The sequence below is a fragment of the Leopardus geoffroyi genome, chromosome D2, assembly GCF_018350155.1.
Source record: "Leopardus geoffroyi isolate Oge1 chromosome D2, O.geoffroyi_Oge1_pat1.0, whole genome shotgun sequence".
Classification (NCBI taxonomy): Eukaryota; Metazoa; Chordata; class Mammalia; order Carnivora; family Felidae; genus Leopardus; species Leopardus geoffroyi.
This window is the reverse complement of record NC_059334.1, coordinates 11,523,994-11,537,464: the sequence shown is the minus strand read 5'-3', so window position 1 is coordinate 11,537,464 and position 13,471 is coordinate 11,523,994. Positions and strand designations below refer to the sequence as shown.

Sequence of the window (13,471 nt, the reverse complement as noted above, 5' to 3'; positions counted from 1 at the left end):
CTGATTGCTGGCTCTTGCTGGGCCTCTGGCCCCAGAGCGAGAGAGGAGTCTAAGTAATTAAGCGCATCATTGTTTACTCTTTGTGCAAATGTCCTGCGGCTCTGTGCACAGAGCTCTTCTCCTACAGTTGTAAGAATAGACCTTCCTGTCTTTGCTGTCACTGTTTCTTTTCTTACTCTCAGGTCAGGTACCAACTTTTAGTTTATGTGACAGAAGTCTAACATTAATTATGCTCTGTCACCACAGGGGCTCTGAAACTTGCGTTCTTCAGACTGCTTCCTGGCACTAGCAGAGTTTAGTGATTGTTAGGGTGTCTGGGTGGCTCGGTCGGTTAAGCTTCCGACTTCGGCTCGGGTCATGATCTCACAGTCCGTGAGTTCGAGCCCCTGGAGCCTGTTTCAGATTCTGTGTCTCCCTCTCTCTCTGCCCCTCCCCTGGTCATGCTCTGTTTCTCTCTGTCTCAAAAATAAATAAACGTTAAAAAAAATTAAAAAAAAATAGTGATTGTTTTCTTATGGCGACATCTTTTTCCCATTAAATGCCCTATTCTGTCACCATCTCACCGACCCTTTGTAGACAATTGTAGTTTCTGAACAATCTCATGAATTAACCTAAAATATTCACCAGATTTGCTTTGAAAGAATGGCATGATTTTGAATCATTGGAAGTTTTAAATGGATTATGTACATTGGATTGAAGGAGATCCTCAAGGTCGCGTAGGAGTTTCATAGAAGATGGTTTCTTTTGTCAAAGGTGTGTCAGAAACAGTAGGTTAAACACAGTTAGAACAGGCGATTTGACTGCATGTCAGAATCCTTCAAATGCACGGTGGTGAATCTTTTTTAAAGGAGAAGTGGAGATACAGGGGGAAAGCAGAAGGTTTCAGACTTACTAGTCATCTACCCTCCCATCCTTTTTTCCAGGTAACATTTTAATTAATTGTATCTGTCTATGTCCCTATTACAGTTACCGAGTTGTATCTCCTAGTATTTTGTGCTCCATTTTCAGGAAAACTGGTGTGCTCTTAACTTCTTCATTATAGAGGTGAGAATGTTGAGCTCTAGGGAAATTAAATGATTTAATCTCCTGGCTAATTAAATGCAAAGAGTATTAGAGCCCAGGTGAGGCAACTCCCAGGACACTGGTTTTTCCATTATCCTTTATTATTTCCTCCCAATATGAAATGTAACTTTCTTCAAGATGTATTCTTTCTAATGAGCTGTGTTTTGTTTCAGTCCCTATTAATAAATACCAATTCTTTTAAAAAAATATCTCAGTTTTGTCCATGTAGGTGTGTCTATATATTTATGTTTTTAGCCAAAGCATTTTCTTCTTGATCCACCATTTTAGGGCCACTAGCAACTTCCCTTGCATTTTAACCTGGAAAATCACATAACTGTGAAGTCTGCTTTTTTTCTTTTGCAGCGGCTCTAATTAGAGGAAATCGTAAAAACTGTGCCCAATTTTCTGGCTCCCTGGACTGGTTGATCAGCCGATTGGAAAGACTGGAAGCTTCTTCTGGTATGTTTTCCGATTATCTCCTTGTCGTGATATATCATTCCTATTTTCTCCTGTTTTATGTCCTTTAAGACATAAAAGCAAATTGAAGATAAAAACAGAGCGTTGGTGCAATGTGTTTTCCTTTTAATAGGTTGAAGTTTTTACTTATTGATAAAATCGTTTTTTTTTAAGTTTATTTATTTTGAGAGAGAGAGAGAAAGAGAGAGTCAGCAGCAACAGCCAGGGCAGAAAGAGAGGGAAAAAGAGAATCCCCAATAGGCTCTCTGCTGTCAGCACACAGAACCCAACGTGGGGCTCGATCTCGTGACCATCAGATCATGACCTGAGCTGACATCAAGAGTCGGACACTTAACCAGCTGAAACAGCCAGGTGCTCCAGTCGTTGGTATTTTTCTTAGTTATTTCTGAAAAGCAATTTTACGATATCTTGTTCATTTACATTTAAAAAAAAAAATGAAGCCCTGAAAGCTTCTAAAGAGCCAGAATTCTCATTCTTTTTCAAATCGTTCATTCCAAATGTACTGTACAAACAAACAAACAAACAAACAAAAAAGTGATTTGGAACTTCTATTTTTGGCTTGTGTTCAAAGGATTATTTGGACAGATTTGGAAAAAAATTAGTTTTCCAAATCACACAGCATAATATTTTATTTTAAAATGTTTCAGTGGGGGCACCTGGGTGGCTCAGTCGGTTGGGCGTCCGACTTTGGCTCAGGTCATGATCTCACAGTTTGTGGGTTCAGGCTCTGCATCGGGCTGTGTGCTGACAGCTCGGAGCCTGGAGCCTGCTTTGGATTCTGTGTCTCCCTCTATCTCTGCCCTTCCCTAATCTCTCTCTCTCTCTCTCTCTCAAATAAATAAACTTAAAATTTTTTTTTAATGTTTCAGTAGATACTAATAAACTGTCTATATAATCATAAAATAGTTATAAGCACTCAACCTGATTTCTCCCTCTCTAACATAATAAGTATGTTATTCTTATTTTGGTGTTGTAGAAACTTAACTCTGATAACCAGGGCTTCCTGAACTTATCCAACACCACAGTTTATATCAGCAACACCCCAGACTGAAATTGGTTGCTTCTTCCTCTCTCTGCACAGTATTTTATTAGCTGCCCTTCTATGCCACTGATGCCCCTTTACGTTACTTATTTTTTTTCTCTCAGTGTCCTACACTAGCAATGAACTCCTTGAAGCTATAGACACGATTTCATTCATCTGGCACCATCCCATCTGGCACCTAGTAGATGTTTGACAGTTTTTATTAAACAAATGAAGAAATGAATGTACGAATGGATGTTTGGATTCACTTAAGAAAATACCTGTCACTACGGAAACAATTTCATGACTCTTGCGTGAGAAAGACCCATTCAAGGATAGGTTTGTTTGTTGGAATGGAATGAATAGAAGAACAGATGGTTGTGGTCAAAGGGGGTAATTTTAAGTCTCCGAGTGAAGTTTTAATGATGAAGATGTAGGAGGAAGAGAAATTTGAGTCACAGACTTTGAGTTTTAAGGCGTTGCTGGCTTCTTGGGTGGCAGATATAAAGGAGATTGTTGAGCTAAAGTAGGTGCAAGAATCATAAATGAGAGTTTTCATGGTATCACAGCACCAATGGCATGACTGTGGACCAAGACAGAATATCTTGAATAAGGAGGAAACTGAATAACTCTCAGGAGTATGATCAATTGATGGTTAACAAGGTGGTGGCATATTTTTTGGGGCCCCTGGGTGGCTCAGTTGGTTGAGCATCTGACTTTGGCTCAGGTCATGACCTTGCAGTTGACAGGTTCGAGCCCCGCATTGGGTTCTGTGCTGACAGCTCAGAGCCTGGAGCCTGCTTCAGATTCTGCGTCTCCCTCCCTCTGCCCCTCCCCCACTCATGCTCTGTCTCTGTCTCAAAAATAAATAAACACTAAAAGAAAAAAAAAAGGTGATGGCATGACTGCATAAATGGATAGGTTCTTGGGTCAACATGTCCAGAATTGTTGGCAATCTTCAGTCGATACATAAAGGTATGCTGACCCCTTTTTCTAGCCATGGGGAGGATCTGGAAAGAGAGAGAGCCCAGCAACCTTCAGGACAGTATTAATGCTCAGGTCATGATCTCACAGTTCATGAGTTTGAGTCCTGCATCAGGCTCTGCGCTCACAGTGTGGAGCCTGCTTGGGATTCCCCCTCTCTCTGTCTCTCTCTCTCTCTCTCTCTCTCTCTCTCACAAAATAAATAAATAAGCTTTTAAAACACACACACACACACCCACACACACACGCACAGAAAAAAAAGTGCTCAGCAAAAAAGGAGAGAGACAAGGAAAGAACAGAATGGAGCATCCTTTAAACTGAGCTAAGTAGAGCCCAGTGTCTGGAGTCTTCTGTTTGGTTGTTTATAGGCACATTCCCACTGGATGCAAATCACTATTTGCTGTTGTCTTTGTCCAATCCAGCTGTTGGTCACAGGCATTTCCACTTCACGTAGAAGCCCCCATGCTCTCAGAAAGCACAGTGAAAGTCAGGAGTAGGAAGGACCCTTGGAAAATGCTGAACCTAACATGTCACCTTAAAGGAAAGGAAATTGAGGGGTGCCTGGGTGGCTCAGTCGGCTGAGCGTCTGACTTTGGCTCAGGTCGTGATCTCACGGTTCATGGTTTCGAGCCCTGTGTTGGGGTCTCTGCTGACAGCTCAGAGCCTGGAGCCTGCTTCAGATTCTGTGTCTCCCTTTCTCTCTACCCCTCCCCCACTTGCTCTCTCTCTCTGTCTCTCAAAAGTGAATAAATATTAAAAAATAAAATAAAAATGCTCTTTCCCTCTATCTCTCCCTCTCTTTCAAAAATAAACATCAAAAAAATTAAGGGAAGGGAAATTGAGGCATAGAACATTTAAATGAATGATTGGAGATACTAGAATTAATTGTTACAGCAAAGATGAAACCCTAGCTCACAATCATACGTCAGACTTGAAGTATGTTCACTATGCTTTGTAGCCTCCTAGTTTGTACATCTCTGAAATATTTTTCACTAAAACAAATTTTCTCTACTGTCCTTACCCTTATGCTTTTAATGAACTACTTTTTTTCTTAGAGAAGGTACAATGTTGCTTAGTTTTTAGAGACAGTAACAGTAACGATATGCATATCATTAGATCGTATCATATACACACATGCATAAGATACATTTATTTCATCTGTACGTAACTGTTTCCTGAGTGCTCATATATGCATCATCTTACTCTCGGAGACTGCTGAACATGATCACCTCAGCTGATCTGTTTCCAGCTGCACTGCTGGTCTCTGTGTCTGTATGTGAACAGTAGAGCAGAGCGAGGGGTAACCCTAGGAACTTTAGGTTTCCTTTAGAAGAGGTCAGTGGACAGGGGTGCCTGGGCGGCCCAGTTGGTTGATTTTGGCTCAGGTCATGATCCCAGCGTCGTGGGATCAAGCCCCGTGTTGGGTTCCATGTTGAGAGTGGAGCCTGCTTAGGATTCTCTCTCCCACTCTGGCCCCGCCACTTCCCCAGAGCTCATGTATGAGCATGCTCTCTCTCCTCTCTCTCTCTCCAAAAAAGGGGGAAAAAAAGTCCAGTGGACAAAAGTCAAATTGGTACAGACTTAAATGGAATCTGATGAAGATCTGGAAAGGCCAGCCAAAGGTTGTGTTAATGAAGTACCTTTGTCTGGTACCACCGGACGCAGACCTTGAGAAAAGGACTGGAGGTTTATTTGGGAAGGGAGTCACCGTGAGACTCGGTAGAGAAGGGGTCAGAGAGGGTGTGTTGACAAGCGAGTTACCACCATGTGTAGCTGGAGCTTTTCCCTTGGGGAATTCTGGGAAACTGAGCCCTACAGTTCTCCCACCTGAGGGCTGAGACAAGATGTTTACAACCAACTTTTCTCTGTCACTGAGCAGTGCTGCTCCCAGGGGGCGTTAATTCTGTGGCTTTTCCAGCTGCCGCTGTGATCAGAGCAAATCCTCAAGCAAAGAAATGCAGAACTTGGCTGCTGGAATTTCACTGAATGCAGAGTGTGAGGGTTTGATCAGGGCCCTGGCAGTGTCTGCTCCCCAGCCAACCACTATTTATCTCCTTATATGTTAGCAAGGCTCAGAAAGAGCAGTGGACACAACCTCTTGTACACATTGTGCGTCATCAAAAGTTGACTAGTATCTCTTCTGCCTAAGGCTCTATCGGAGCATCAGTAAGAACAGCCACTATGAATTTCTTGAGAGAACAAGAGATAAAGTAGACCTTTCCCCAGGCTTCATGTGTGACTATGTCTCTGGGCCAAATTTAATTGAAAAGACAAAAGATTTGCACGAGCAAGTCCAGCTGATTGAGTTGATGTATTTCTGAAGGCTGAGTTCTCCTTAGGATGTTCTTAGCACTTGGAACGCTATTTGGGAACTTCAAGGAATAGTTGACTGAAATGGTCTGCCGGTCAGGGGGCTGCATAGTTTCTCTGAGTCTTACTTTTGTACAGTGTATCCCACAGATAGTTTTGCAGGGATGAAAGTGGTCTTCTTTGAGATTCCTGCCCATTGTTCTCCACTCTGATTAAGTCCCGTGAAGGAAGGTCCCTCTGGGTTTCAGCAGAAGAAGGAATCTTTCAGGGGTCTTGAATTGCCTAAGCTTCATGCTCACGTACCATACAGCATGTGGTACCTAGGAATATGATAGTTTATTTTTTTTAAGCTTATTTATTTATTTTGAGAGAGAGCGAGCTCGAGCATGTCAGCACAAGTGGAGGAGGGACGCAGAGAGAAGGAGAGAGAGAATCCCAAGCGGGCTCCGTGCTGTCAGCGCAGAGCCCAACGTGGGGCTCTATCTCAGGATCATGACCTGAGCCGAAATCAAGAGTCAGATACTTAATGGACTGAGCCATCCAGGTGTCCCGAAATACAATAGTTTAAAGCTTCCAAAGATGTCACAATTATTTCTTGGAGAGCATAAGCTCATCATTTCTCAAAGGGAAAAATGTGTAACCTGTGAATAACCTGTCCCAGAATCTTGTGTGCCAGGGTCCTCCCCCTAAACACGTACTTAGGTATGAACAATCGAGTTAGAAAATGCAGGAGGTCACAGGATATTGTACTCCACTGTTGGCAATGCAGAAATCATAGCTAACCTTTTGGAATGACACCAACCGTTTAGGCAACACTTAATGATATCACAGAAAGGGACGGTTTTCCAGGAGGTAGCTTTGAAGAAGGCAACTTCAGCCGTTGGTTGATTCAGATCTTTCAGTTGTGCACAAAGCCAGCTATGGGTATAGCCAGGACATTGTGCACCTGACTCTTACAGGAAACATTAAATCAGAATCACCATGATATTCCAGACTGTGTAAAGACAACCTTTTGTGATAGCTGTTGGGGTCGGTCCCCATTGACCCTACCACTCCTTTGTAACTTATTCATTCATTTACTTCTGTGGCTTCGTCTAGAGCTCATTATAATGACTGGTGTTTTTAATAATAATCTGGGTCATTACAATATGTAAAATCATGTTTGATGCTAATGGGTCATTTAAGACAGGGAAACTGAGTGTACATCTCCAAAGATATTCACTCAATGTTTGAAATAATGTATTAGCGGTTAAAGGTTACTAATTTAATAGTTAGCTAAGTCCCTGGTCAAAAATTACTCCTTTTTGAGGGATGCTGGAAACGTCCACATACAGCCTTCCTATATCCTTTCCCAGCAAAGCATTAAGTTATGGCTGGAAAGAAAAGGAGGACAGAGAATGGAGAATCTAGATTTGGAGGGCTTTTTTTTTTTTTTTAATCGATTTTACCAGCAGTGTGAAAAGTGGAGGGAAAAGTCCCTCAAAGTAAAGTCCAAATGAAACAGAACATTCCTTTCTGAATGAGACAGGTGATCAAAGTTGCTGGGTTACCCAGAATCTCTATCCGTTTCAGAATGCGTTTCTAAAAGCCTGTGTGTGGGATAGATGGCAAATTGTGTTTTCAGAAAATGGTTTTTTAGAGATGGAAAAAAAAAATCTTCAACGGTCTCACATTTGGGAAGAACACTGTAGTGCTTTGTGGCATAGAGCTGATTGATTTTATTATCTCTTCCCACTTATGCTCATTTAACCATATGACTCATTTCTGGCACCTGGTGTTAAAGTTTGAAGGAGGCTGGAAGGGACCGGGCTCAGGATTTCATAGACAGGTGGGGTCTGGTGGCCTTGTTCCCGGGTGGTGGCTCTCCAGGTTGTGCAATGGATCTGCAATCCTCTCCTGTGTTTTGACACTAAATAGGAAGTTCGGATTCACCGTGGGCTTTTAATTCTTAGATCTGTTTGCCATGTTTAATTTGCCTTTTTGGTCTGTTTTTTTCAATTCTGCCTCAGTGGTCCATGAATGTGTGTTGTCCTCGGAGCGTCAGCTTCTCAGATAGGTCCTGTGGCGGGGAGTATCAAAGGCAGGCTCAGTCTTTGTCACCCAGTCTGTTTAAGGAGTGGGGAGAAGGAGAGCCTCAGTCCAAGAGTCACAGGTGCCATAGCGCTGCTCACTCCATTTCTGCCAACATGGCGGGGATGCCGACCAGGGCTTTCCACCACAGAGAGGAGTGTAACTTAACAGAGATCATCTCCCCAGGCTCTGACTAACCAGCCTCCTAAGGATTTGGGTAAGGAAGGTATGAAAGATTGGAAGCGCAAAGTCAAAGTCAGTTGGTACCTATATTGGACACTTCCCTGCCCTTGGGGGTGTCTATTGTTCTCCCGACATTCCATACTGACCCCAATGGCCAGCAAAGGGCAAGGAATTGTCCTAAGGCAAGGGGGAGAGGGGTTTATAAGTGAAGCTTGCCCACATCTGTCCCGTGTATGTGCTCTCTCTCCAGTCTACGTCCCCCCATCCAGCCTCCCACCAATTCACGAGAGCTTTTGTCCCCTGGGGGTGTTTTTGGACAGTTTCTGGAATCCGCACTCCCATCCTGCTTCCTTAGATCCCCCAGGGTTGTTGTGCACGTAGGAGTATTGGCCCCTTTTGCTGATGTTATTTCTTCCCACACACAGCTGGTGAGATGCCACCCTCTAAATGTCTGCTTAGCTGGAGGAAGAGAAGAGGAGTCTAATCTCAGAGAAACTATGTTATCTGGGAAGGGCTGGCTTGAGGAAAACATCTTATTAAAAACAAAATCACAGCCAGTGATTTCTGCCTTTGACCTTGACTGTTTCTTGTCCTCTCTGGGTACTAAACTTATGTTTTACTGTCATGGACAAAAGTGAAGGTTCAGCTCGTATGTGCTGCTACCAACAGATGGCTGCTTAATGCCAGTGCCTGCTCTGATAGGGTTTCGTTCCTACCATGCTGGATATTAAATACTTCCAGCATCATCTTTGGTGAAATAATTGTGCTGTGTCACTTGCTTTCCATCACGCTTGAAGTCCAGGGACCCTATCATGGCTTAAGCACTTCATCTGGAACTGAGTTCATTAAAGTTTCTTTGCATTGTGTATGACTTAGCTCAGTTTTCTCAAGTCAACATGCCTCTTGATTGAATCAAGCTTTTTGTTTTAGTGCCTTGGCTTTTAAGGTGGGTTCTACTCACTCGGGCATGGTAGTCAAAAGAAAGAAGCCAGTCACTACCCACCTGAGGGGTTTATCTTCGGTGTCAAGGCAGGATGCATCACAGGTGTCCTCCCTTAGTGTTGATGTGATACAGGAAACATAATCTTGATGGGCCGTGAGCTCAGCCGCCTGGGTGCCCGCCGGAGGCAGCTGCACTGGAGAAGGGAAGTGGTGTTAGGTCTCAGGGTATAGTTGATGCAGTGGGAACTGATGTCTCAGCTCAGGCTGTCTCATGCCTCTGGTCTCCTAAATGGGTTTCCTACCATTTCATCAGCAAAGACAGGGTTGAGTGGTCACTTTGGCATCACACAAACTAAACGTGGAAAGATACAGAGAAGATTAGCGTGGCCCCTGTGCAAGGGTGACGTGCAAATTCGTGATACGTTCCATATTTTTATGGGTTAAATGGGCGGTGGGCATTAAGGAGGGCACTTTTGGGATGAGCGCTGGGGTATCATTTGTAAGAGTCGAATGACGTGTCCTACTCCATAAGCCATGACAATTCTGTATGTTAGCTAACTTGAATTTAAGTTAAGGGGCGCCTGCGTGGCTCAGTCAGTTGAGCGACTGACTTCAGCTCAGGTCATGATCTCAGGATTCGTGAGTTCGAGCCCCACGTCAGGCCCTGTGCTGACAGCTCAGAGCCTGGAGCCCGCTTCGGATTCTTTGTGTGTGTGTGTGTGTGTGTGTGTGTGTGTGTGTATGTGTGTGTGTGTGTCTCAAAATAAGTAAACATTAAATTCAAAACAAAAGAAAACAAAAACAAAAAACACGGTTGAACTCTGCCAAGACTACCTCATCGGAAATGGCAGCTCACTTTTTAATCATCTCTTGTTTTCCACTTACTTTTATACTGTGTTAAGAAGGAGAAGCAGAACACTTTTAAGATTGATTACAAGGATGGATTCTGCAATGGACTGCTTAAGTTCCAAGCCCAGCTTCATCCTTTACAGCTGCATGACTCTAACCCTTTGTGCCTCACATTTTTGCCTATAAAATGGGCATTGCCCAAAGGACTGTTAGTCAACACATTTCATTGCATTAAACGAATAGAAATGTCACAATAAGAACCCAACGCCTTTTTTTTTTAATAAGCAGCCGTTGTTAATAACTACAAGATTATTTGCGTTCTCTTAAAAGAGCATTTGCATTATAGAAACAAACTAGACAGGTGTTCTATGTTCGGCAATAAAACTAGGGAAAACTGTTGAAAAGTCCAGATGAAAAGTGTGCCTCCAGCATGCCCCACGGATTGCTATGGGATTGGGGGGGGCAGTTAGAAATTTGATGCCAAATGTGTACATGAACGTACTCTGTGCACCATGCAAAGACCTTCAGCCAAGAGCTTCTTATAAAAAAAAAACTTGCGCAAACCGATGAAACACACAAGGAGTAAAGTGATAAAAGATGTGCTAGATCATACGCTGGAGTCTTTGGATCAGACAAGATCTGAAACTAGAGAGCCTGACTGCTGTGTGACCACAGGCAGTGTCAAAGCTCCCTGATAAAACTGCACAATTCAGTTCAGAGAAATAAGGTTTATTTGTTCTGGTTTTGTTTTTTCCCATGTTGAGATGGCTCCGACTCAGTATGAAGAATTGCAGGTGGAAAAACTTAATATTAGCAAGCACTTACCTTTTTTTTTTTTTTTTAACGTTTATTTTTGAGACAGAGAGAGACAGAGCATGAACGGGGGAGGGGCAGAGAGAGGGAGACACAGAATCGGAAACAGGCTCCAGGCTCCAAGCCATCAGCCCAGAGCCCGACGCGGGGCTCGAACTCACGGACCTGAGATCATGACCTGAGCCAAAGTCGGCCACTTAACCAACTGAGCCACCCAGGCGCCCCATCAAGCACTTACCTTTATTGGGTGCCAGATAGTGTTCTGAGCCCCTTAAGTATGTTAACTCATGGGCCGCCTGGGTGGCTCGGTCTGTTGCGTCCGACTCTTGGTTTCATCTCAGGGCTGTGGGATTGAGCCCCATGTCGGGCCATGTACTGAGCAGGGGGCCTGCTTGAGATCCTTTCTCTCTCTCTCTCTCTCTCTCTTTCTCTTCCTCCTTCACTCTCTCCCTCTCCCTCTGTCCCTCTCCCCTGCTCACATTCTCTCTGTCTCAAAAAAATAATAACTATATTAAGTCTCTAAATCCTCACAATAACTCTATGAGGTGGATAGCCTCAGGATCCCCATTTCACAGATGGGGAAGTGAGGCACAGTGCAGCTATTTTTTCAAGGTCATACAGTGTGGAAGCAGCCAAGGCAGAACTCAAACTTTGGCCTTCTGGCTCTGAACTTCATCCCCTCTATCCCTTCCTGATATATGCTGCTCAGGTACAGGGAAGCAAAGGACTGAGTGTGCCCTTCTGTGTTCTTCCAAGGTCATGAGGGAGAGTATCTCCTGCATGTAAACAGGTAAGCTCTACTGACCTACGTCCTAGAGTGTCTGAGCTGGGAGTGACTTCTGGAGTATTCCACCCCAGCCAGCCCCTCTTGGCCATCACAGCACCGTGTCTCCCCTCTCTCTCGTTTGTTCTCTTGAACCACACTACGTAATGCAGGTTTAGACACACATGATTTAAAATACTAGTCTTGGGGCACCTGGGTTTCCGTCACTTGAGCATCTGACTTCGGCTCAGGTCATGACCTCGCTCGCGGTTCATGAGTTCGAGCCCCACATCGGGCTCACTGCTCTCAGCACAAAGTTTGCTTCAGATCCTCTGTCCGCCTCTGTCTCTGCCCCCACCCCTGCTTACGTTCTCTCTCTCTCTCTCTCTCTCTCTCTCTCTCATTCTGTCCCTCTCTCAAAAGTAAGTAAACATTAAAAAAATGTTACTCTTCACCACATGGCAAAGTACGTTCACGTCTTCGGGGAGTATTTTCTGATGTTTTCAGGCTTGGAGCAAGTTGCTCAGTTTCCTAAAATTGTATCCATCTTTAAATGCATCTCAAGGTGGACTCTTCTCTGTACATACTGTTTCACGTCAGGACCACAGACCATTCTGCACATAATGCCCTGTGAGAAATGGTGCGTCTTGGGGCGCCTGGCTGGCTCAGTCGGTAGAGCGTGTGACTGTGAAGTTCAAGCCCCACATTTGGTGTAGAGATTACTTAAAAAAAAATCTTTAAAAATAAATAAATAACTAAATAGGATTTGTGGGTTTTGTTAAATAATGTGTAACTTTTCTCTTTCCCCTCTTCCACACGGACCAAGTACCAGAATTAGGTTATTCTGTGCACATTTATTTATTTCTTTTGTGCTTATTGGAAATGATGCCCCTGGGTTGTCTTCTTCTTTTTTTTTTTTTTTTTTTTTTACGTTTATTCATCTTTGAGAGAGACAGAGCGTGAGTGGGGGAAGGGCAGAGAGAGGGAGAGGGAGACACAGAATCGGAAGCAGGCTCCAGGCTTCACGCTGTCAGCATAGAGCCTGACGCAGGACTCAGACTCACAAACTACAAGATCATGACTTGAGCCGAAGTCGGATGCTTAACCGACTGAGCCACCCAGGTGCCCCAACCCCTGAGTTGTCTTCGTACAGCAGGAGACCTCCCCCCACCCAATTGTGTAGAGATACAGTTGATACACTTGTGGTGTAACTTTAAGGTATAAAGCACGATGGTTTGGCTTAGGTGATTGTGAAATTCGTACTCCAACAGATTTAGTTTGCATCCATCATCTCATATATATATATATATATATATATATATATATATATGTATGTATAATTTTTTTTTAAGTAAAAGGAACTGAACCCAAAAGAACTCCCCTTGTGATGAAAACTCTTAGGATTTGCCCTCTTACCCACTGCCCTGTGTAGCACAGGGCAGAGTTGGCTTATCCTCAGCATGTGGTAGCTTATGCGACCAGTGCGCACCGATCTTTATCCGATCCTCTGCCGCCACTCCTTGCCTCTGGAAATCACAGGTCTGATCTCTTTTCCTGTGGGGTTTTTGGGTTTTTTTGTTGTTGGTGTTTGTTTTTGTTTTTGTTTGAGATCAGACAGTAGTTGTCTTTCTCTGGCTGACTTACTTCACTCAGCGTAATCTTCTTTATCCCCTCATCCATCAGTGGACACTCAGGTTGTTTCTGTGTCTCAACTCCTGTAAATAATGCTGCTGTGAATGTGGGGGTGCAGATGTCTTTTCGAGTTAGTGTTTTCATTTTCTTGGGGTGTATTCTCAGAAGCGGAATTACTGCATCAGGTAGTGGTTCCATTTTTAATTTTTTGAAGGTCCTCCATCCGGTTTTCCAATAGCAGCTGTACCAGTTTACAACCCCAGCAACGGTGCATGAGGGTTCTGTTTTCTTCACATCCACCCCAGCATTTGTTGCCTCTTGCCTTTTTGATGACGGTCACTCTAATGGGCGGGAGGTGATATCTC

At 43.8% G+C, this 13,471-nt stretch overlaps 1 protein-coding gene and 1 non-coding gene across 10 annotated transcripts in view; both read left to right on the top strand.

The window, feature by feature from the left end:
- Window positions 1–13,471, top strand: part of RYR2 (ryanodine receptor 2) — a 762,307-nt gene that overhangs the window by 395,977 nt on the left and 352,859 nt on the right. For all 9 annotated transcript variants that reach the window (XM_045437236.1, XM_045437235.1, XM_045437229.1 and 6 more), the window contains one exon: window positions 1,426–1,521. In XM_045437236.1, the coding sequence (XP_045293192.1) occupies window positions 1,426–1,521 (96 nt within the window). The remainder of the gene's footprint in view (window positions 1–1,425; window positions 1,522–13,471) is intronic.
- Window positions 9,378–9,484, top strand: LOC123577642. Its single transcript, XR_006701984.1, has one exon. It is a non-coding gene; the product is annotated as a U6 spliceosomal RNA (small nuclear RNA).